The sequence below is a fragment of the Asterias amurensis genome, chromosome 21 (assembly GCF_032118995.1).
Source record: "Asterias amurensis chromosome 21, ASM3211899v1".
Lineage (NCBI taxonomy): Eukaryota > Metazoa > Echinodermata > Asteroidea > Forcipulatida > Asteriidae > Asterias > Asterias amurensis.
In genome coordinates this window covers 1532780-1559103 of record NC_092668.1, presented here as the reverse complement: position 1 = coordinate 1559103, position 26324 = coordinate 1532780, and the positions used below count along the sequence as shown (strand labels likewise).

The 26324-nt window shown below is 39.9% G+C and overlaps 1 protein-coding gene across 1 annotated transcript; it reads left to right on the top strand.

Annotated features, from left to right (window-relative positions):
* The first annotated feature begins 1209 nt into the window (after positions 1–1209).
* LOC139953021 (sphingomyelin synthase-related protein 1-like) lies at positions 1210–25054 on the top strand. Its single transcript, XM_071952410.1, has 4 exons — positions 1210–2011; positions 19145–19262; positions 20971–21127; positions 22237–25054. Exons 1-4 carry the CDS (start codon positions 1416–1418, stop codon positions 22584–22586), a joined length of 1221 nt encoding a protein of 406 aa, XP_071808511.1. The 5' UTR covers positions 1210–1415; the 3' UTR covers positions 22587–25054.
* The last annotated feature ends 1270 nt before the right edge of the window (positions 25055–26324 follow it).

The following is a 26324-nucleotide window of genomic DNA, read 5'->3' as shown; positions in this document are numbered from 1 at the left end:
GAGAAAAAAAAGTGAAAATCATAGAGCAGAGGAATGGTTTCAAAGAGTCGGCGCGTAAATACATTGTACCCTTATGGCTGTAACATTTCCGAGACGAACATTATTTTTGTGGAATTGGTTTTACTCGTTTCTCAAAAACTACAGCATCTCAACGAGTAATATTTAAAGCGAAGCTTTCAACTACCATGATCTTCGAACCGTGTAAGTTTGATGACAATCCGATGGACTTTAAGAATATTGTGGCGTACCAAAAGATCCCAAACCCTTTTTGCTATTTAACCGCGATATTTGCATATGTCCGTTATCGAGGTATGTATACGTATAAAACACGGAACTATTACTTGTGCCGTTGAATGATATATTATACTCGACTCGTTTGTGACGAAGTTTGGCCGGGGACATTCCAACTGTGTGAAGACATTCATTTTTAAATGTAACGACTTGTCGACAAGTCTAAGTGCGGGTAGCTCAGTGGGGGAGCGGGTAAACTTGGTCAAAGTTGCTCCCCATAAAAAGACACGGGGGCAGTCTATAATGGGTCAAACAATATCCAGGTTAGAATTGACGTCGGGGTTCGATCCCAAGGAGGCCCACTCAGTGTGATCCGGATTCCGTTCTAAAATGACACAGAAGTTTATCAATTTTCCGCAGAATCTCGGCTAAAATCCATTTTCAAACAAGCGCCCGTGTCAGCCTGACATTAGAGTAGCTCTCAACATTGTCGAAAGTTCCATGGCACTTTTCAACTGGTACTGTCCACAGGGACTAAAGGCCTGCTACTTTGGAGAACCCTGCTATTATGCCCCCCCCCCCCCCGTCTTCTAACATAAGTAAGCCACAGAAATGTATATATCTCATTGGTTTGACGTTTCTCATTTTAGATTATTCTGACAAAATTAAAACACTAGCAGATAAGAACCACGCAACAATGCCTTCTTGCAGGAAATTGTTTATATCCGATTCCATTTTTGAAGTCATAACATCTCGACTTGAACAATTGATCTCAAAGTTGACGATTATGTTAGTTCCATGCGCATCACGTGCACAGTTGGTACCCTGTACACTTCACCCCATATTGTAAAAGTGTTATCCCCTTGAATCAAAGGAAATGAAAGCAACATTATATCCAAGGTTGGAGCCCTGCCCAACTTTTGGTCTACTTAAAAAGTAAGAAATTCATGAGACGGCCTACCAGTTACACGACTTTCCTGAACTGAGCGGGTGACCGAGCTGCACAGTGAATTTCGTGTTCACACTGCGCTGTGTATTAATGACAGTAGCTTTAAGGTCACAACGAAAGAGAACCGAATTAGTAATAAGGTTGTCCCCAAACTGTGCATATGTTGTTATAGGTTTGCTGATGCACTCCACCGCGTGTGTGGATAGTTTTAAGACCGCCTTAGGTTGTAAGGCGCATGAAGGATATTTTAGTCTCCTTAGACAGTGGACACGGGTACCAACGGTGGCTCTGGGGAAGAACGGAACGTCTTGGCGAGTTGATGGACAAGCCATGCCGGCAGATCTCACCAACATACGGCAGCAGATCATCCCCGGCGACGCAAGGAGTGATGGCGATAGGTAACGGTCACACCACGGTCATTGATATCGGGTCGTCGGTGGCGAACGGGAATCACGTCCCCAACGGGGCACTATGCACCACCAACGGGACGCTGTCTCCGGACGGGACACCACTGCCACATTCGGCCCTTACCAAAATCGCAATTGAGATTGCCGAAGCATCGGCTACCATTGCTCACCCCCAACCCAAGTTCGAAACGGAACCCTTCAAGACGGTGATGGCCATAGTCTATGGGATGTCAGTTTCTTTCCTATCTGCCTTCACGATCACCTACACACATGACAGAACGCCGGACGTTAGCGTCAACCCGCCCCTACCAGATCTTGTCTTTGAACTTGTGCCCAGAATGGAATGGGCTTTCCTGGCGTGTGAAATATGTATGCTTTCTTTGGCAGCAGTGAATGTTATCAATCTTGTCATTCACAAACACAGGTGAGAAATTTTCACATCAAATTACCCCCTTTCTCCCTTTCCCTGAAGCAGCTATAGGTACAACACACTTTAAATGACAACTAAAGACGCCCACAACGCTGCGTGCACAAAGGACACTTCGCTATACAAACAACGGGGATCTTTTGTCTCTTTTAGATCGGTGTTTCACTTTGTAAAACCAATTACAATCCCTCTGAAAATAACTGACACACATTAAACACATGATTAATTTTTATATTGAAGTTCTGTTGAAAGCCTTGTTTGCCTGTAAAGTATCTCGTGTGACATGATTAGCTAAATGTAAATCAACGGTTGTTTACGTTTATAAAGAATGATTTAAAAAAACTATAGTGGACAATTTTGAGAAAGATCTTTTGATTGAAGACACTTGCGTTTTATCTTGACATCTCATAGTTTAAAAATGCTACACATTATAGTAATTTATAAAGCTTTGTTGTTATATCAATGTATTTTGTTGAAGTTCACTTGGGCTTATTTCTTCAGCGACAATCAAAATAAGCGAACTTATATGTGGAAACTATGGTCTTTGACGGGGTTTCAAAAGTGTTTACTTCTCTGGGAATTTGTTACTAGTGAATGACCTTCCAGACTTAATACATACCTTTGGTCTGGACGCCGCGAGGGAATAGGCCTAAGCGTGTTGACTCCAGCTGCTGCAGTCAGCAAAGTTTGAAATGTCAAGTAGAGTTTTGACGAACTTTTTTTTTCTCGCCCTCTCGGGCACCGTCAATGAGCGGCTTCAATCATTGAACTTGCTCAAAGGCATTGGACGGTGATGGACACATTTCTACTGTAATTGTCAAAGGCCAGTATTCTCACTTGGTGTATCCCAACATATTATGCATAACATTACAAACCTGTGAAATTTTGGGCTCGATTGGTCAAAACAAAGTTGCAAGTCGCAAGCAAGCTTCTCCACTTCCTACTCACAGTTGCAGTATATCTCTTGCTCGGCTCTTTGGTGAGTTCTTCACAAACAAGATCGATGCTATATGCACCAGCCTATCTCCTGACATCTCGCAACGACCTTCTAGAACAATTACAGTTTTCGATTCCTTTGAGCCTACTTCTACAGAGGAAATTGAGTCTCTCATTCGTCACACTCCTGCGAAATCTTGTGACTTGGACCCCATCCCCACTATGTTGTTGAAGGATTGTTCTCATATATTTGCACCCATTGTTGCGGAGATTGTTAATTTGAGTATGAACAATGGTGTTGTTCCTGCAGCTCTCAAGCTAGCCCACGTTCATCCTACACTCAAAAAATCGTCTTTAAATCCAGAATTGCTCAAAAACTACCGTCCTATCTCGAATCTTCCATACATATCCAAGGTACTCGAACGAGTGGTCTTCTCAAGACTGTCAGACTACCTCCGTGAAAACAATCTTCTCGATAGTCGACAGTCTGCGTATCGGGCACACCACAGTGTTGAGACACTCCTCGTGAACTTATCTAATGACATTCTCATGGAGATGGACCTTGGGCGGATAACTGTCTTAGTTTCGTTAGACCTTTCATCCGCTTCCGACACTGTTCATCATGACATTCTCTTAAATATTCTCTCATCCCTTGGTATTCAAGACGTTGTGTTAGATTGGTTTAAATCCTACCTGACTAATCGCCAGCAAGTCATGTACATAAATGGGACTCAATCTGATCCTATCTCCTTGAACTGTGGTGTCCCACAAGGTTCAGTTGGTGGGCCAATGTTATTTTCTATATATTTGAGTGAACTCAGGGATGTTTTTGATCGCCATCACATTAGATACCATTGCTATGCTGATGATGTTCAAATCTATGTTTCTTTTGTTCCTAATCAACAGAATGCTTCTATAGTGCCATCCACAAACTAGAATCATGCTTAGTTGATGTCATACAATGGATGGGATCCCATTCACTCAAGTTAAACAATGACAAATCTGAAATGATTTTACTTGGTTCTGTAGCTCATCTGGCCAAGGTCAAAGTCTCTCATATCAACATTGGTAATTGTAAAATTAAGCCTTCTGTAGTCTGTAAAAATCTAGGTGTTACATTTGACTCTGCTATGTCTATGTCTAACCAGGTTTCTAACATATGTAAATCAGTTTGGTATCAATTAAGAAATCTGGGCTTTATCCGTCAATACTTAACTCGTTCTACCACAGAAAAGATTGTTCATGCTCTGATTTCTTCCCGGTTTGATTATTGTAATTCTCTCTTCTGTCTTCTACAACAGAATCAAATCTCTCGTTTGCAACGACTGCAAAACACTGCAGCTCGGCTGGTCACTTTGTCCTCCAGGAGAACCCATATCACTCCGGTTTTAAATGCACTTCACTGGCTCCCTGTTCAATATCGCATTCAATACAAATTACTTCTGCTTGTTTTTAATTCTTTACATGGTTCTGCTCCTCAGTATAATTGTCAATTAATTACCCGTTACAATCCTTCCAGATGTCTTACATCATCCACTTCGTCATTACTGGTTGTTCCCCACACCCACAACAGTTGGGGTGACAGGGCTTTTTCTCATGCTGGTCCTTTACTTTGGAATAATCTGCCTCTTAATATCCGTAACATGTCCTCTATTCATAAGTTCAAAGAGGCCCTCAAAACCCACTTTTTCACAGCTGCTTTTCATTAATTTTGTGTTTCTTCCTTGCGCCATGAGCATCACTTGTGGTGGATACCGGCGCACTATAAGTGTTCATATTATTATTATTATTATTATTATTAAGAGATGTGCCCAACCACTCAAAGTCAATTTCATAAAATATCATAATAAAACTGTACTGTTGTCGTCCCCCCCCTTTCTTAACGCTGTAGAACATATCTTGGGATCAAAGATAGCCGGGGAAACATATTTGCTCATAAATAAAATCTGACAAACAAGGCGGCCTTCGCCATGAACTAAAGAGCCAGGCTTAATCTAGAGCGAAAATAAAAGCGTAATTCGAAACTATGAATACAGACAAGATTTATGAAAATAGGAGGGCACTAAAGTCAGGTCAAAAAGATTTATGGAAAGCGCAGCTGTGGTTTAAAATTGAACATTATCGAATACTTTTACAGTTACTATATATTTAAAAATGCATGATATTAATAGATTGTGTTATTGTGATCAGCTATCATAAAGGTCATTGCTTCAACTTTTGAAGAGACTTGATAATTGTTGGCGTTGAAAGTTGGTCCCATTTAGCTTATAGAAAGTGGAGGGAGGATACATGACTAAGAAAAGGTTGAAGAAAAATCATATCTATTTTTTATCTATTTGTAGTAAAAAGGGTGCGGGCTTAAATAATGTTTCTGTTTCTGTCAGGTTGTTGATCATGTCATCATTGTGTTGTACAAAGACAAATGCAAGAAATATTTCATTAAGTTAATCTTCCCCCCAAAAATATATAAATTGTTTAATCACCAAACATAAAACTAGCAGAATAAGGTTTCTAAAATACCATGCCACTTCACAATCTGTGATTGGTCCTGCTTAACTTTGCTAAGCAGAAAAAAAAGTTAAACTGAAAAGTTTTTTTTCTGATTAAGCAGCTCTGTGAAATTGAGGGCGAGCCGCACGCAGTCTGAACCCGGATCCGTCAAACCAGACACGGAAAGGAAGACGTAATACAGCGTCCATTGTGCCCAACCCATAATTGCAGAAAAGTGGTCTGGAATTACAGCTGGCACAAAGCAACCAATTTATTTAGTTCCTATATTTGTCATGATGTTTGCTTATTAGTACTTTTGAAGTAAAAAGTGTTGGAAATGTGTCACAACCGCGACACACATGTTGTTTCGATTCGTCTAATGTGTAGTCAATTACATCAATTTATTAAATTCAAACTTTTATTTCGGTAATGCCCCCAAATAATGTTTCATAAATATTAGCAGTGACAGTTATAAACAGTAGCTAACATTATCAATAAGTCAGAAGGGGCAAAAACATAGGATTGGGTGAAAGCTTGGCTTTTGTACCCTAACCTACCACACTCTAAATATTACGGGTCATAGACCTGTGTAGGCCTGATCTGTGTCAAAGCTACCTCATGGTCAAAGTTACCCAGAAATGGTTTTAAATAAACTGATGCAGATTGTGACCACAGTTCACCTATTATAACCACAAGACAGGGAAACAAACAACAAATCTCAAAAGAGTTTATTGCTCACTGCTGGCAAGTTACGAACCAATCCCAACCCCCAAAAACCGCACACAAAATAAAAAATAAGGGCCTACAGCAAAAGGTCTAGACAAACAAACTTAACCTTAACATTCTGGTGACTGACCGGGTACAGCCCCCCCCCCCCTGTAAAACAATGAATCACCAAATCAAAACGTCACGTAATTGACCCGAAATGTTCGTAAAAACAAAAGGTCAGCGTTTGCAAGTGTTTTCGTCATAACATGCTAGCCCATAATTTATGTTATGCTAGCCAAAATGTATGCTATAAACCCATGTAGCGTTTAGCCTATACGCGCAAATAAACACCTTGCCGCCATTTTGTTTTTCAATCAGACGCAAACAAGTCGTAGCTAGACGTCACGGGTATAAACAGTCTGGTCCCCTTACTGGTATAACAGTGAATCAATATCTATTAAGCTATACAACAGTGTAAGCACGGCCTTGGGGTGCAACCGTGGACTGCCGCATAGAGGTCGATAAACTTCAAACATTGAACCCGAATCCCCATAAGGCATGTGTATAGTTCATGTCAAGTCGGATCTGATACTGGTTCACCTAACGGTATCAACAGTCAAGTCTATAATCTACAAAGTGAAATTGCCACAGAGGGCCAGACAATGAACTTGTCTGCTTGGACTTGTATAGCAACAATATCCGTCAACAAGTTTCTGGTGATGTTTTTTGTGCATGGATTATTGGACAATGCATTAACAATCATACCCCACATGGATGTTGACAATGTCAGCTTTCTGACTCTAAATTTCAAACATTCCTGAGCACAGCATGGTACCACATGCATGAACCGATGTCTTGCAATTTAATAGCACGCGCACTCTCGCGCAATCGCTCACAAATGGCCGTCTGCAAACAATCAACCAAACTGATCTTCAAATCCACACTCGGCGACCATAACAAAAATACCCGTCCGTGGGCGGATATCATATTTTAGTCGACTGAGAGAAATTAAAAGAGGGTCGCCATTTTGGTTTTTTGGCATGTAAACAAGAGCACGCGATACGTGTCTGTTTTTGTTGTTCACGCTCATTGCAGACTTGGGTTCGTTAGCCCTTCTTTCGTTCGTAAGGCCCTTTGGGGAGAACTTGGGGGTCGAGTTCACTTGTCATGTCTATACGGTGACTCGTCGGGTTGTGTTCTATGTAAGTAGGGCTTTCTTGAATTTCAAATGTATTAGACAGCTGTTGGGCTAGACAAGTGTAGTCTGTCAGATTCCAAAGCTATGACATGCATCTCCCACCACACATGGGTCCAATTACAGTATGATCTTGAAGTTGCTTAAGGCGCGGACAAAATTATGTTTTGGGCAGAATTGGGTTATAATAATAAGCCAAATTATAATGCCTGTGTATTGATACTGTTAGGTTCCCTGCCAGTTTCCAGTCGCTAAAGTTATTTGTTATTAATATTTTCGGCAGCTTAGTCAGCTTTGTGACTGTCAATTTAAATCCACTAAATATGTCAACCAAATGAAAATGTAGCTGAACAGTTACGGGTAATGGCGAAATCGCTTGCCTAATGGATGGGTTCATTGTATAAATGTTTGCTTTTAAATAATTTGAATTATGCTGTATCTTTGAAAGATTATGGCACTTTATTGCAAGGCAACATCTGGTAAAAGTCAGGTCCCGTTTTATATTATGATAATTGATATTCCATATTGTGAGTGGACACAGGGAGCACGATACAGATCGTCATCTTCATCGCTGTCATCATTATCATCACGTTCTCTATACCCGTTGGGATTAACAATAAAATTATATATCGGCCCTAATAATATACAAATTACAAAATCTACAAAATGCCATTGTGAAATCCTTAACATCTGGGACGATTGAATGTGTCTAAACAGACCCCCTTTCGCTTGACACCGAAACCGATGTAGGCCTACATTTTACCTTGTTACTTTAGCCTTGACCGAGAAGCTGGAGTTGAGTTTTCATTTATGTTATTGTGTATTTTTTGTTTCCAAATTGTGTGTGACCTCTACGATGACACTCCAATGTTTCGAAACATTATCCGACATCCGCGGTTTGTTTTCCTAACCCCAAACTCTATCCCCTATCTAGCGAACAAGTCACACCGGGAGTTTTAGGAACAGGGTTTTCGGAACATTATAGGGGTGTCGGGATGTAGAGCAGTCATAAAGATCATTGAAGACCGGGGTTGAACAAAATTATGTAAATCTACCTTTAATGTGATGATTTTTCCCTTCTTTTTATTAATTTTCCCCAATTTGAGATTGATCAAAACCTCCATAATTTTGGTTTTCTTACCTGTAATTCTTTTGGACGTATCACACGTAGACCTAATGATTAATGTTTATTTAAATGGAGCAATGTGCCCTACACAGGCAGACACTGTGTTTATGTACTGTGGTTAGTCTGGTCCACATGGGGTGTATCCTGACTGCAGTCACCGCTATTTTTAACCCGCGTGATTAATACGCAAAGTACACCGATACGTCACCCTGAAAGTATAGCGGGGGATTTCGTAGAAACATCAACATGAAGAAATATGGCCCAACCTCGGGACAGATTTTTTATTTTTTTTGGGGGGGGGGGGGTGGGGGGGTGATGGTCGGCGTCCGGACGAGATTTAGATAATTTCCCTCACAGGCCGTTAAAAGACGTATGCCTACTCGCCATTTTGTATGCACATAAATATAAAATACCTTCGTTATTTATCCAAAAAAATGTTAACAAGCTTTGGAAATGGTAACATGGTCAGCAAAGGCTTGCGAATCAATTGGTAAAACAACTGGTAAACCTATTTATTTCTGGAAAACGTGAAACCGGGTTTCCATAAGAGAACCGGTAATTGTCTTCACCGACTGAAACTCAAGATTCAACACATTTTAAAAAGAAGCCTTTACCATTTTGTTACGGTGCCATATCAATATACAGTTGTCGCTTATAATAGCTCCCGAATGAGCTCATAGCTTCCTCGGTGAACCTTGCCTAGGGGTGGATGGGTCTCCCGCTCTTGTGTGTTTGGGTTGGGACTTTAATACACGGTCAGTCAAACGATTGCCCGCGGGGCCTTGGATCCGGCCGTGCGTGCGCGTCGATTCCCCCGTACAAGAATGCCCGGTGCGGTCTGGCTTTCTGTGCATACATTGACCTCATACACCGGCCCGTAGCGCCCAATATAGTCGATTTTTTTCCTTCAATTTGTCTTGAAGGTCTCTTGCAGGATTGAGTTCCCCTTCACTCAACATATCTTGACCTGTAATCATGATAACCAGGGTTTGCGCATCGCAAAGGTGCGTTGAACTAATCAGATGTCAATTATACGCTGTGCTTTGATGACCCCTTTGTATAATAGTGGGGAATAGACCTAAACATTGTTATTTGTTAGACTTGCAAAATGTTATCTAATATTACCAATTATCATTGATCTCCTATTGACGACCTTATGCATGACGTCATCACGCCGCCATCTTTAGAGGTAAAGCGACGATGAACCAATGGAAAACGCACATTTTTGTACAACAGGCGCGACGCACGGGACGGATGGACCAATAATAATATGAGCAACCTCCTTTAGAACTCTAGCCGAGGCGCCCTGAAAACGACATCGGGTGCATAATTACGAAAGTACGAAAGTTCACTTTACTTCGTGTTACAATGACAAGCAAAATGGCCCGACTTCAATCATCCCAGTCTGACCCCCTATTTGCCCAAGTGTTCAAAGCAACGTAACATAACAAGGGTTCAGACTTTTTTCAAACATCAGTTTAAATTTCAGTTTCAAAGTTTAAAACTAACTAGCATATCATGTTGTAAGTGAAGTATGCTTTTAACTTGCGATTTCTCAAGTCAGGGGGGGGGGGGGGTTGGCTGAATGCGTGTTGGTGTGAGATAGGCATTCCAGATCATTAGGTGCCCTTTTGATAACGGGTTTATGGGGTTAGAAATCATCGACGCGACTGATGCGACACGCTGCGAACCCGCAGCGGTTGCATGAGCCCAGACCACGATTGATAGTAACAAGCAACTGCGCCAGCGCCATTTTGAATTGCTTTATACTGTGTATAGGCCTATATAGGCCTACTATTTTGGCTAGATTAAAAAGAAAGCTTCAAATGTACATATTGATTGAGACAAAAAATGTTGTAGGGAGGAGTTAAAACAGAAATAACTTGGTTGGATGAGCTCAGACAACGGTTTACAAAAAAACAAACTACATGGCAGCGCCATTTTGAATTGCTCGTGACTGTGTGTAACACAGGCCTACCATTTTGGCGAAGATACTTTAAGGTGCACATTGGTTGAGAAAATCTCTGCTGTGGGGAAGATTTAAAACAGAAGTAACTTGTTGTTCATGTACGATCTAAAGCTTTTTTTCTAACAGCTTAGAATTGATGTAAATATCAAGTGGATCTATGAATATTAATAAGTTTTCTCGAATCCCTACTGACTCCCAAGTTTCGTGTATGCACATGGCATTGTAATGAATCATCGCTACTTTAAATGCATACAGATAGCTGTATTTCACACAATGTGGTTTTATATATTGATTTACTATGTCATTATTATCAAGTGATAAACCACAAGGGAAACTGACAGGCTAAATGTTTTTTTTTTAATTGGGTCGACCGAAGAAAAACTTAACGAGAGCGAGATTTTAATCTACTGCGACCTCCGGATTGTTACGTGCATGGCAACTTAGCTAGCCCCAAAACAAGTGTCGCCTGTACCCCCCCCCCCCCCCCCCCACTTTGTAAATTGTTGTTTGGGTGCCGTCAAAAGCCATTAATCATGTAACTTTATAGCCAGGGATCACACCCTATAATACATAGTTTACGATGCAACCTGGGAAGCTTCAGCAGACGGGGGATCCCCTTTAAGTTGATGCCACTTTTTGTGTTTGTAACAAGGGAATCTTATAACTTTATGCTTCAGGCCAGAAGTCTTTTTATTATTTGAGTGAGACATTACCTCTTTCTCAAAAGACTATCGTGGTAGCCATTTCTCACAATGTTTTATACTATCAACAGCTGCATTGCTCGTTACCAAGTAAGTTTTTATGCTAACAATTATTGAGTAATTACCAACAGTGTCCAGCCGTCGATTTCACAAAACTCTTCCTGCACTGTAGCATGCAGACCTTAAGATTAATCTTAACTCGAGATAAGACGAGTCCTAACTCTTTGCGCAATCGACCCCTTTGTCTTTAAACTGATATTAACATGGTTCGTGTGACACTGTGTGTCGGTTTTGGTTTGTAAGTAGGACTTGTGACACTTTACACTGTGGGAAAACAAGACCATACATACTTCAATTGTTTTTGTTCCATTAGGAAAGGAGGTCTGCCAGGGGTTGGAATAATGTTTCATATTTTGATATCCTCAAAAGAAATGACTTGGAATCGTTGGTATAGTACTGCTCAGTGACCTCACTGAACGGGAAACAAAACAGAGACTGGAAATAAGTTTATTTTCATTATTTGTATTTATTCCTCGGACTAATACAACTATAACAAGCAGAGACCGTCCAGGGACGGGCCAAAATAAAACATAAATGTCATCAAAAAAGATGTGCCCTCCAAAACATTGCATATAAAAAAGGGTAACAATTCACACATTACACACTCTAAAATTGCAGTGAACATTAAAACACCTCTATTACCAATTATTACCCATTTTACACATTGGGGGAAGTTGCACAAGCTATAAAGCTATTTATTATACAGGTACTTTAAGTCATTGTTATAAATCCGTTTCCTGCTTGGGATTTCCCCACTAAGGTCCGTAAACGATCGTCTAGCATGTCGTGCATACATGATCATACCATAGGTCATGATCATACGACTCAACACTTGGAGATTTATTGGTCTAGTGCCAATATCTGAATGCTGTCCTTATTCATTCATTCAAGATTTATTAAAAATTCACACGGCAACCAAAGGCTGAATTGAGTGACACCGGGCTGGGGAACATTCCGTATACAATGTTAAAACTTTAAAAACAAATAACTAATTTCCCTGTGACAGAAAAGGTGCATGCAACACCATAAGGAACGTCACAACAATTTCTAATACTTTTTGCCCATTGAGACAAGTGGTTACTCATCTTATTTTGATCCAGCGCTGGGGCCTTACTATTCATTTGGTATACAAAGTAAAACATAGACCCGAGGGTACGATTACAAAATTCAACCTCGTGCGTATTATTCGAAGCCCCTCGCCCCCACCCTGTTCATCTCGGCCTCATGCGACTCAGAACAGAGCCGCGGGTACGATTATGAGTTACAACCTCGTACATATTACAGGAGGTCTGCCTTTCAGCTCCATCAATAGCACGATCCCATTAGATATGCCGTGCTGGTTTTTGAACTGTGTGTGAACCTTACGGGGGCATCACGTAAATAGAAACTCCCATACCAGAGTGTAAAATGCTAATTAAAAATTCACACTAAAAAATACTCAGTATTTCAGCACTTTACAGTTTATGTAAAATGATCATAATTATTCTTGAACTCCAAATAAAAATACCTCCGCACCGCTGTATTTTTCCAAACGTCCGATCATCAGTTTCGAAAAATTTCGCTACACCTCTCTCGGCAGATAAGACCGATTTAAGGTCATCCAAAATACCTCAAGTTGGAAGTCAACATCCACATCTAGGTCACAATTTGGGCAACATTTTTTACACTCTGTCCCCTTTTCTTGGGCTTCGCCGTCTGGAATAGAATATTTTGAGTGCCTTGTAAGTTGTAAACAAACAATTATGATGTGGCCGCGACGCTCTGTTAAGTTTCTTTTATAGTGCGGTACCCTTGCCTTCTGTAAAACAAAACAACAAATAATATACACCCGTCAGCAGAGATGCAATCGGTGGCGCGTGTGTAATTAATCGCCCATAATTATTCTCTGACGTCAGACCACAGTTTCCCAGCAGGTCTGTCATTACGAACCAGTCACTGATGGTCTGCTGAGAACCGTTATCCATGGGAACCATCTTCGTCATGATTGTGGTCCCATGTGACCAGAATAGTTATAAATAATATGCATTCTCAAACAAAGATAAAATACCGTTGTCGATCGAAAGGTTGGTTTTTGTGGCTTTGAATATAAAACTAGTCATTTTCTTCACGTTAGAATTTTAAAAAAATTGAATAATTAGTATAATAACTTAATAATTATATAAAACGTTGCCTTGCTTTGGGGTGCTTTTGGGCTTTAGAAAGCGCCCGTTATGAAATGAATAATATGCTTGGAAATAATATGTATTAAATTAAGAATATAAAATATCTGCACAAAATAAATATGGATCAAAATTGTGTTTTCTTTTTATTTCATGAGCTAACACGGTCCGCCATGTTGTTGAGTTAGCGTTAGGCAAAATGGCGGACCGTGTATAGGCCAGCCAATCATCAAAATAGATGTATTATAACAAATGTTAAAATAAATATATTATTTTAAGGTATTATATTTAGATTGATCTCAAAGCAATAAAAATAAAAATGATAGTTTCTTGACCCACTTGCAAAGAAGTATTGTAGCAGCTGTCACAGGTGATCACATTATATTACCAAGTGCGATAAAGAGGCTGCTTAAAGTTATGAATTGGTTATTCATTCGGATAATATTATTGCGTATTATTCATAGATCGGAATGAGATTAAATAACGCATGGGACCCATCTGCTCATGAATTACGAGCGTGAAAAGCGACGGAGGCGTACGGTGGAATTCACCGGCTAGACGGCTCGGTGTGTCTCCCAGGCATGCGGGACGCTTGGTTAGGTTTCTCGTACTATATTATTATTATTATTATTATTTATTTGGCCAGTAGCAGATTATTTCGTGTAATTAACTCACACCCTGGATGTACTTTTTATGAGGACGAGGATCCGGATCAACGCCATTATACGCGGGGGACGAGGGGCGTGTCAATGTGGGGAGGCGATATTCTTAGAAATGTCAAACCGTAACAAGCCAAAAAGGCTCAGCTCAATCTTAATCTTGCTTCCTTTGTTTTTGTGAAACGCATGTCGACTATTGTCGGATCTGGTATTAATTTAGTACGCAGTAGTAGAGACCGTCTCCGTAGTAGTGTTTCCTGTGTGTGACATGTGAATTATTAACACAGATTCCAATGAAGCCATAAGGAGGTCAGACTAATTAGCCTCAACAGCATCGTCATGTCAAAAGAGAACAGAGACGTTTGACACACATTGATTTGACGTCACACACGGTTTTTACGTATACCGTCTGCCCTGCCCATGATCTGGCCATTTTGGGATTCAAATTGCATGACGAGACAAATGGATTGCATATAGCGTCTTCATCGACCGCCATATTTGATGATAAACAACGGAATAGTGCACGTAACTCTCAGCCAATGATCATGCGTGCACGTTTCATACAAGATGGCCGTCGATGACGTCATGTGGTATCCATCTATTGGATGGTGCGTGTCTTACTACGCAAGCTCAGTTCATTTTGAATGAATGAAGTTTGCATATTATATTAAGTTACTTCAGTGTAGTTTGTTTGTGCCATACTTTAATGTAACACAATCTTGAGGTAGGAGGACTAGTGTTCATTTTACTCTTCAAATAATATGACTATACAAGGTCACACATAGCCTTGTGCTGAATGATGTGTAAGATTTAGTTTAATGTGTTCTAGCTGTCATGTGATAGGTGATGTACGGAGCCCTGGAAGTGCCATCCGACATGTCGAGATCCGGAAATTAATTTAGTGTAGGATGATGACAGTTTGTAAGATGATGATGGTAGTAATAATAGTGCCTTCTTATAACAGCGCGCATATACTTCACTCAGTGACATACTTTTTTCAGTATTTTCCTGCAAGATTTGTGGGACTACGTTTGAATTATTAGACCCGGGTCGATTTCACAAAGATAGTACTAAATTAGGACTAGTCCTAGGACTCTCTATGGGTTATTAAAACTTAAGGGTCATAAGTTAGGACGACTCGTCCTTTTCTCGAGATAAAACTCTTTGAGCAATCCATACTGCTGCTTTTGTATGTACGGTTTACAGAGTACTGTGGCGCAACATGCAGCCAATCCCAGGAGCATCGGGGCGAACCCCTTCTCTTTCAGATAAGTGCACTGATTGATTCTTTTTGTGGGTAATTCTTTAAAGGAACACGTTGCCTTGGGTCCGACGAGTTGGTCTATACAAAGCGTTTGTAACCGTTTGTTATGAAAGAGGTTTTAAAAGTAGAAATGACCCACACAAATTATGCCTCGTAATTGCGTTGTTCCTTTTACCTCGTCGACTTAAACGGTCGGCCATTTATTTTATGGGAGTCAAATTTTGACTCCCGTAAATGGCCGACCGTGTTAGTTCGCAAAGTAAAACGAAAACCACGCAATTCGAGGCAAATTTGTGTAGATCATTGTATTCTACTTTTACAACATATTTCTAGCCATATGTATTTTATAACAAACGGTTACAAACGCTTTTCAAAGACCAACTCGACGGATCCAGGGCAACGTGTTCATTTAAACTGTGTGTTCCGTGCGTAACGTGTGTTACGTGCAGCTCGGGTGGTTTATCTCAGTATGAAAACATCTTAAAGTAACAAGACATCTTTCTGATTATACTTTATCTTACGGATGTCGACACAAAAGCAAGATGCCGTCATCCAGATGTAAATCATTCCAGGATGTCGTCATCATACCTGATTGATGTCATTGTCATACTGTCAATTATCCCAACATCTTAACAATTTTGATGGCACTTCCAGATCTCGGTAGCAATGATTTAGTCAAGAGCTCCTTACATTTTTTTTTTTTAAATAGGTTAACCTTTCTAAGGTGGCGTGTTTTCTTAGCTGACAACATTGTGCTCCACAGTGAGTCCACATTCACTCTACGATGTGTTTACAGCGTGTTCCAGATCGCTCTCTAACGTTTTACATAACTTAATCCATTTTTCCATCTTCGAGGAAATTTGATTAACATTTCTCCCTGTTCATTCCCGCCTGCAGAAAGGTTAACTTATTATTGAGTACGTCGAACTCGTAAATGTCGACTACCGAGCCGCGTGTATATGAAAACGGGGTCGCTAAGCCCGGTTCATGCTACACTTGATTCAAGTCCCGTTATTTACTGTTGGGACATGATGAAAATAAAAAGGGCCGGTGTCATTGGCTAAGCACCCCCGGACCCCCCCCCCAACCCCACTTACTTAATGTTTTTGTTTTAAGAGAAAGTGTCTGGGTCATGTACAACATATCCGATCCGTAAACAGCGCGAGACACACATTTTGCCGCTCGTATGTGGGTCAACCAAAGGTCAACAGACTTTCGCATCTGCCGCACTCCTTCTCAAGTTGGCAGCAGCCGATGTTGCATTTTGTATGCACGCTTACTCGACCCCCTGGGGGCGATGTTTTATTCAGGGTCCATGGCCATGCCTTGTGGACCTGTGTACAGACTATATGAACGATATCAAAGTCGCGACCATTTCATTTTAGAAAAATTCCAATGTTTAGTTTTTGTTTTAAATCGGCAGCCAACGATTTCACAAAACTCTTCCTAACTTAAAGTCACCTGGAAGTGGTATTTTTTCAAAATAAAGCTTTTGTCACTAATATATGTGTTTTGATGAGTGGAATGTGAATAAAGTTTTTAAATAAGGTTTTAAAAAATCAGTTCTTATGTTATTTACAAATTTAAGAGTAGACCCCCGACCCGCGAGGGCGCTGTTCGTGACGTCAATCGAGGCAGACTTTGCCTGTAATGCTTAGAGTGAACACAATTGCAAAGTACATGTACGGACCAAGTCGTGAGTTTGTACGTTTCAAAAAAAGATTTTTTTGTTTTTTTCCCGGCAATGCCGACCAGGTGTATTGCTGCTGAATGCAGAAAAACACTTTTTGAAACGTACCAACTCACGACTTGGACGTACATATACTTTGTACTTTGTGTTTACTATACGCATTGCAGGCAAAGTCTGCCTCGATTGACGTCACAAAAGGGGTAGGCGGAGTCAGCCCCCAAACAACTTTATATATCTTTTAAACATATAAATCGTGACAAACAATTACTAAAAAAATTGTTTTATTGTTCGTAAGCATATACTCTTATGTTTGAAAGAAACAAAATTATATTTCCAGGTGACTTTAAGACTAATCTTAGGACTTAGGACGAGTCTCAACCCTGCACTGTAGCATGCAGACCCTCAGATTAATCCTAAGTTAGGACGAGTTACCCGTCCTAACTTGAGATAAGACGAGTCCTAACTCTTTGTGAAATCGACCCCTGGACACCAACAGTAATCAGTTCTTAACTTTAGTGTATCTCCACACTTATTTTGAGTAATTACCATTAGTGTGTAGAACAGTTCTTTTTCAGAACTGAGAAGTCTCCGAAAATCCGAAAAGTCACACATTGTGTTACCACAAACCAAATACTGATACCTCACCAAGCAATATATGCCTCCAGTCCCATACCACAATGTCATTTATTATTCGTGATGCCTGGTCATAATGCACGGCGTTCATTTTGGATTGTGAGCAGCCGTTTCCACGTGGTTTGTCAAGCTGATTTGAATTATTGACGAACCGGACATACGTGGAAAATTACCCGGGCGCGCGGGGTAACGACTGCTGAGGAAGTCAGCAAAATCTTCACTGACCCCAATCACTCAAAAAGTAGATTAAAAACCGAGCTCAGGGGAAATGATACCCGGGTGTATGGATTTAACTTTAGAATGTCCCTCCAACATGGATCACTGGGTTTTATCGAAATGAAAAAAAAGAAGAAGAATCAGTGTAGTGATATACTGTCTGCTTGCCAATAATAATAATTACAAGTGATGTATAATGCACCCTGTCCAGACAAAGCTGTTCAAAGGGGCATGACAATGTACAATTAAAATAGTTAACCATTCAAACAAAAAACACATTATGACAGAGAGAGGGGGTAACATCTATGAAATAAACAATAAAACAATGTTTAAAATGCAGATATCAATCAAGAAAACTAGAAAAAGAGACATTCCCGAGAAATGAAATAAATTAAAAAACCCTGTTTGGGTCAAGACGTCAGGCTATAACTAACTTTATTTTGTATTTATTTTTTTAAACACAATTGAATTTATTATGTTACAAAGAACTGAATGCACATGCAGAAAAAGTTGCCTCACATTTTTTCTTGTTTTTTGCGAATGCTAAACGATTTTGTTTTGTATCTTCAAAGTACACAATATTGGTATTGTATTCAAATGTGGTGGGTTGATGTTGTTGAATCCATGCCAGGGGCGCGTCATTGTTAGGCGAATAAAAGTTCACCCTTTTCCGTACATTGTCGAAGGATTGTGCCTACCCGCAAGACATTACCGAGACTTTAAAGTCTCAAGGAAATATCATGCTCATACAATGGAAGTTGTAGTCAGTTTCCGTCTAGGTTTACCCCTCAAGTGCGCAAAAGTTCATTGAAACCCTATAGCAGTTGAAGACTGCACGGCATTGCTTATCTCAATATCTAATCATAAATGTACGGAGGGATAAGCTAACTGACAACAATCCCACTGTTATGTCTTCCGAATAGTCTAGAGTTTGTACTTCACCATTAAGTACCCATGAGTATTTGCACGGGTGGGGTCAAGTATGTCAACCAATGTTATTACTACATGACAGACTAAGGCTCGTAACCGCTCGTTCATGTACGAGTCAATGGGGAATACCATTGAGACAGCGGAGCAGTCTATGTTGTAAAAAGTCAAGCGGGTAAATGACCTTCACCTTGCCACTCAAATTTTACACTTTGTTTCTCAAGCGTATTCTCTTAGAACTATCAAATTATGTTTTACTTGCCTTTTGTGTCAAAATGAAGAATTTTAGTCCACATTTCAGAGGACTCCATTATGGTTATCCCAATAATAGAATAGTGGTTGTTTTGTGGGAACCGAACATTCATGCGTATTTACTTTCTCCCCATTTTGTCACCAGACTAATCATCCTGAGACGTTGCTTGGTCATTATCGGATTCACTATGACGATGCGGTGCCTGACCATGTTGGTGACGTCACTCTCCGTTACGGGTTACCACGTGCATTGTGGTAGAAAGGTATAGGCTGAAGAATTGAGGTGGCGTAATTGAACATAAATTATTTCATTCTGCTTATAGGGCGTTTTGGGCTATGAAAGTGTTCGCCATGAAACCAATAATTATGGTTGGAAAGATGTTATTGTGGGGAAACGGCCTTTGAGGTATTTAAATACAGCGTCCATATAATCAACGTTTCCAAAGTGTACCATTTTACATACAGCGTCCCTTTAACGTAACGTTTCGCGGGCTTAGTGCTGTATCACTCTCAGGATGAGTCCCTCCGCGATACAAAATAGTTCATGTCATATTCTCATTTAAATTGTTTTGGTAGGGAATTAACAAGAATTTGTGTATTTTTGATACCCTGTGAAACTCCATTAAGTTTCAACAGAAAGTAGTTTGATTAATTATTAGTTGGCTTATTGGGGGTTTCTCAGTGCGTAGTGTTTACGAGAGGTTAAGTGGTTCTTGGCAGAGAGCCGAGAAGGGCTCTTGCTTTGCGATTATTGTGGAGAATGGTTGTTACTTTGAAAGATAGCTGACTTATTGTTGCTGATATTTGCCTTTTGGTGTGATTTGGTGTCCATCAATAAGATGAAAAAGGGTGTTTAAATAACATCGAGATTGGTGTATCTCTATCTGGCTGGTGCTTGGGGTTCTTTATTTTTGTGATACCATACTACTGTGTCAGTGTGTGTATAGTTCCTACATTGGAAGTCGAGGAATAAACAGTATGAACACTTAAAGGAACACGTTGCCTTGGATCGGACGAGTTGGTCTATAAAAAGCGTTTTGTAACCGTTTGTTATAAAATGCATATGGTTCGAAAGATGTTGTAAAAGTATAATACAATGATCTACACAAATATGCCTCGAAATTGCGTGGTTTTCTTTTTACCTCGTCCAATAACACGGTCGGCCATTTATGGGAGTCAATGTTTTGACTCCCATAAATGGCCGACCGTGATAGTTTGCGACGTAAAAAGAAAACCGTACAGTTTTGAGTGATACTTGTGTGGATCATTATATTCTACTTTTAAAACATCTTTCTAACCATATCCATTTTATAACAAACGGTTTCAAACGCTTTGTATAGACCAACTCGTCCGATCCAAGGCAACGTGTTCCTTTAATTGAAGTTAAACTTGATTCAGCGCATCCTTACTTTAATTAATAAGCGGACGAAGGAGGAGGACACATCATGGCTCCCCCTCTACCTCTGAATTATCAAAGTAGAACATGAGAGTGAATAACCGTTGGACACCCAGTTTTTACATTTCCAGCAAAGTGTTTCAACCCTTTACACAAAACCCTGTCTAAAACCTTGTTGATATCTGCTATTCTTTCTAGATGTACAACAGTATAAAACATATAAACAATCAATATAAATGCCTATTGCCTACCCACCTTATTTCTTGATATTCATAGTGTTAGCCACAGGCGTGTGTGGGTGTTTTTTGGACACCATGGTTTGGGTTTTACGCCATTTTAATGCCTATAATATTGAGAAATAGTGGACACTGTGTGGGAGTGCGCTGTTTATTTGGTTTAATGTATTTTACCCCCAACCTGTGTCACAGTAGTGTGTCACTATACATTTCAAAAAGGCTCATTAAAATATAATAAGTAAACAGTATATGGGTTCACAGCTTTTAAATTTCCAGCAATTGGAACACCCTTTTTGCTAAGCTAACCCCTTCTTGCTATAATGATGATTTTCTTTCTAGATGTACGACAGTGTCTGGAGTAAGCTCGGCCGGGCTGTGTCTGTCTCTATCGGTATGGGGATGACAGTGACTGGGGTCAGGGAAGAGCTCTGTGGTGACTACATGTACAGCGGGCATACAGTATCGATCACTGCGTTCTGCCTCTTCTTTATTGAATGTAAGTTTCGTTAAATTTGTAATTAATATATTTTATGATGTTTCACGCGAATTCGGACACTGCCTAATTTTGTTTAAAAAAAATAATAATTATTGCTAAAAAATACATCTTAAACATAATGGCCGCTGAGTCTTGGACAAATAGTGGTGCCCACACGTTAAACGTACATAATACTAGGCTTTGTAACACTAAAGCCCTTGGGAAAAAAACTTTACAATCTGTTCTAAAGCTCCGTGCACGAAATCTAGAACCAACAATGACTCCAAGGGGTGACAATCTCGCCCGGAGTTTTAGAGTTTTTTCACGGTGGCTGTCAACAGAGGTTGCTTTGGCTGAAAGGATACCTTTCCCCAGTTTATGAGTCCCCACAGGGGAGGTCTTTGATGAAAAGGGCGACGTACTTAGAAGGGGCAACGGTTTTGTTTGAATTGAATAACAGTTCAAACTTGAATCTCACCCGTGGTTTAACGATCGACCTGTTTTCTTGCATTGTCCTCGAGCAACCGGCAGCACACAAGACCGCTGTTGACGTTTTACAGTAAATGGGGACTTGGCTACGAATTTTGTGTTTCCCGGTGGTGGGAATTCTCGAATTCCTTTGTTTCTCTAGCCCGCCGGCATTCTTGCCACATTCCACCTACCGTGATATCTTTATGTGAAGTGTTTAACTTAAAAAATGCTACCCGTGTTTTGACGGTGTGAACTACCTTTGAACCCTTGAGTTATAGGCTGTTTCCGGTCTATTCCCTTTGAAACCGTCTCAGTAGTAACTGTGTACCACCCAACAGCCGTAGAATCCTGCATTGGCCGCCATCTTCGCTAAAACGTATGAAGGGTTATCATTGCCTGAGAGTCATGCACATAGCGTACTTGACATCAAAGATGGCGGTCATTGACGTCATGTGTTGGAACAACGTTATAGTACTGTAATACTACCGCGACGATCAAAATGATACGCGCAAAAAAAATGTTGTTTCAGTTGCTGAGTTCTTCTCCCGTGGGAACGAGGTTGGTTAACTAATAGCAACCAAGCTCCTTTGTAAATATATTCTTGTTTCCGATCCGTTGGAAAATTTGAATTCAATTTTGTCCTTCTTTTCCCCCCAAAGATACGCCAAGCAAGTGCCGTCTGATGCACTTCTTAGTGTGGGTCACCGGCGCATCCGGGATCTTCTTCATCGTAGCCGCGCATGAGCACTACACCGTCGACGTGTTGGTCGCCATCATCGTCACTGTACTTTTATTTCTGTACTACCACACACTGGCCAACACCAGGGCCTACCTCCACCGTGACCTCTACAAGGTCAGAGTCTGGTTCCCTTTCTTCCACTACCTGGAGGCCAAGGTAGACGGCGTGGTACCCAACGAGTACGAATGGCCATTCCGGATCCCGTCCATCTCCTGGCCGCGCTGTCCGTCGAAGCTTTGGCAGAGAAAAAAGAACAGGACCGAAGACTGACCCCTGCGGAACCCGTGACCCTGACCCCCTTTATAGTACTACAATAAAACAAATGTAAAACTCAGCTGATTAGAAACTGTAGGGTATACTTAGACTTTGGCCAAGCAGGCAGCTCGCGAAAACTCGCAGAAATGGCGTGGGGCTGGAAAAAAGTGTGCTATAACCATTGCTGAATGCTAGGCTAATAATTTTCAAGCATGAAATGCTGAATCCATGATTTCATGTGCGCCTTGTTTCAAGGCTACGCTGTACCAACGTTTGTTTTTATACTATTTTTATGTATTTTTAATTAATATTATCTATGTTTTTGTTTTCAATTTTGTTTTTATATCGTGAAATAAACTGGTTAGGGGGATAACTTGTGGCTTGGGTAAATGACACTGGAAAGTATAATCATTTGAATTTTGCTCCAGTTGATAAATTTAAGTCACATTGTTTTCATGGGTAGCGATCTTTGCGTAGTTTAAGCCTTGGGCAGCAGCTAACGGCTCAATTTGTTCGAGCGTGCCGCTGTCACTTTTAGTAGTGGGCTGGAGAGGTTTTGCCCCCATGACTTGTCGAGGCTGAACACGCTATAAAGATTGCTATTCCGATACCCCCTCACGAACTATGGGTAGACTAAATATCTCAAACTGTTTTTTTTTACTCTAAATTATTTCTTATCTACCTTTACAAACACTGTTGTCATTATGAAAACAACAAACGTATTAGCCTTTCCACGCATGACTGCTTATGGGGAGGAATGACCTGCCGTGACCTCCGACCTTGACTATTAACGGTTGACCTTTAAGGTCATGGTGCTTTGGACGCAAGATATTTTTTACAAGGCAGTTGTATGCAGAGAGAAAGCGGCTTGCATAATAAGCTGCAATGATGATATGAGTAAAAACAAAATCTAACTTTTTTTTAACTTATAAATGAAACTTAAATCTCGAAAGATGCCTGCAAATAATATGCAAATTGTATAATCAAATAAGTCTAATTATAGTTTATCTTTCGCAATAATAAATAGAGGCAATTGTTTTGACGAGTTGGAGTTTTATGTGTTTGAGCTTAGCTGTAACTAAATTTTATTAAACTTTATAATAGTACAGTATAAACTAGGTTTTATTTTAAGAGTGCATACGTATGCCAGAAACAGTTATTGTAGCTTCCAACGAAAATTTTAATAACCTAAAATATGTCAGTAAACTAGGTGGTCAGGTTTTCATGAAAACGAAGGGGCTTTTTCCAAACCTCGGCTTAGTCTCCATGCCTGGCGCTGGGCTTCGTTTGATGTTGGAAGCATCGCTCAAAATTTACACTGCTTCAATGGTTATCTCGGAGCCCAGTCTAGAACCGGAGCCTAAGTTGAGATTTAGGCAAAAGCTAAATTTCCTTAACATCGGCTTAGGCCCCGGCTCCCTATCCGTTTGATGTTGAAGCATGGTATACAAAATGTGCACTGCTCCGAAAGTGATGACGGAGTCCCCGAATGTCAAAGCCGGAGACTATAAGCCAATACTAGAAACAAGTTTCGTATTTTTTGTGGATGATTTTATACACATAAATATTATGATTTTAATCAAACTTTTTTCTATGTTAGAGCAACTTCCATAGCTCTGTTGCTATATTAGAGCGACATCCATTATAGACGTGTCTACAAAAATCGACCATTCCCGTACGTTGTCTATAGATAATAATAATATACTTTATGTCATCCAACAATAACATACTTTATGTCATCCAATAAAAATATACTTTATGTCATCCAAAGCAATAGCTTGTTTCAACACGAGGAAGGGATTTTAGTTGTTCGTTTGCCGACGTGGAATATTAGGTCACAATGACCATGGGACATGGGTAGACATCACAAAGATAGTCCTCACTCACTCACTAAGGACCAGTCATATGGGACCATTAGGAGTTATAGCAACTATAGGCTTCCCATATAGGACGGATAACTAATATTATTAACTCCCTGTGATCGGCCCAATTTGTTTCGACATTATTGGCAGTGCCATTTTTTGATTGGCTCTATAGATTGGGAGTTAGTTTAAATTGTGTATGCCTTATGACCACAGTTTGTTTCTTTATAATGTGTGTTTACCATTTCTAAACGAAGAGGGCACTATTATTTTATGGTAGAAATAACTATCTCGCTATTACAAATCGAATATTTTTTTTAAAGGGTTGACTAAGTAAAGTACACGGTGAAATATCAATTTTAATGTCGAAATAGGAGATTGTTTGTCGGCTACAATTTTTCTCCCCAAATGGTATAATTTCAGACCGAAAATCCTTAAGTGAATTATTTTTAATCCTGATATCAAATTCAGCTGAACATATTAAATATCCTTGGTATACAGTTATTTCGACCAATGTTACTCTTGCCATTAATTATAGTTGATGATTGATATAACTCGATGTGACATTTTAAAGGAACACGTTGCCTTGGATCGGTCGAGTTGGTCTTTGAAAAGCGTTTGTAACCGTTTTTTATAAAATGCATATGGTTAGAAAGATGTTGTAAAAGTAGAATACAATGATCCACACAAACATGCCTCGAAATTGCGTGGTTTTCCTTTTACCTCGTCGACTAACACGTCGGCCATTTATGGGGGTCAAAATTTTGACTCCCATAAATGGCCGACCATGTTAGTTCGCACAGTAACAGGAAAACCACGCAATTTCAAGGCAAACTTGTGTGGATCATTGTATTCTACTTTTAAAACATCTTTCCAACAATATGCATTTTATAAAAAACGGTTACAAACGCTTTTGTTTTGACCAACTCGTCCGATCCAAGGCAACGTGTTCCTTTAAGTATCAGGTGTTTGAATGACTCCTAAAAGGTTTAAGGCACTGGACACTATTGGTAAATAGGCCTACTCAAAATAAGTGTTGCCATAAAAACATACTTGGTAACGAGCAATAGAGAGCTGTGGATAGTATAACACGTGAGAAACGACTCTCACTGAAGTGACTTAGTTTTTGAGAAAGATCTATAATGTTTCACTAAAATAATAGACTTCGGATGAAACCTTTTATCAGACATCTGAAAGCACACACATCTGTGCAACAAGTTTTTTTTCTTCTTTTCTTTTATTGTCCAATTGCAACTGCGATGACCAAATTGAGTCAAAATGTTGTGCATATTATGTTTTGATACACCAAGTGAGAATACTGGTGGCCTCTGACAATTACCAAAGGTGTCCAGTGCTTTTAAACCATGACCGGAAAAATACTCAAACAAATGGTTATTTAGAGAGTGACAAAATAGCTATGCAATACACATGGCTCTTCCAGTTGGCCATAATATAATATATTATAATTTATGGAATGTGTTATTAATTTTGTGTATGGGTTTTGCTCAAAAATGTGTATTTTCAAAGCACCATCGATCTTTTTAAATTTAAGAACTATATACGAAGCCATAATCCTTGTCAAGAATTCTTCCTTCCACTCCAAGAGTTTAATATGTTATTTGTTCTTATTTATATATTTAAACCCAACTGCTGAATATTGTACACAGTAAAGCATATTTTTAAAGGTTTATTGTGGTGATTAGTCAGAATGGCAAACTGGCATCGCAATATTTTAAACAAAATAATGTCACAAGTGTCAATTTCTTGTCTTGATTTGTATTCACAAACTGTGATTAATAACAATTATCTATATTATTTCATCATGGTGCAGCCATCTCGAGTTTCTCCCATTGATATGAGTGTTACCAAACCGAGGCTGCAAAAAAACCCA

Bases quoted from the DNA above. Each gene is read 5' to 3' on its own strand.
- LOC139953021 (XM_071952410.1), top strand. From the start codon at position 1,416: ATGAAGGATATTTTAGTCTCCTTAGACAGTGGACACGGGTACCAACGG. The intron at 19,263-20,970 runs GTATAGGCTGAA...TTTTCTTTCTAG, and splicing joins ACGTGCATTGTGGTAGAAAG to ATGTACGACAGTGTCTGGAG. The intron at 21,128-22,236 runs GTAAGTTTCGTT...TTCCCCCCAAAG, and splicing joins CTGCCTCTTCTTTATTGAAT to ATACGCCAAGCAAGTGCCGT.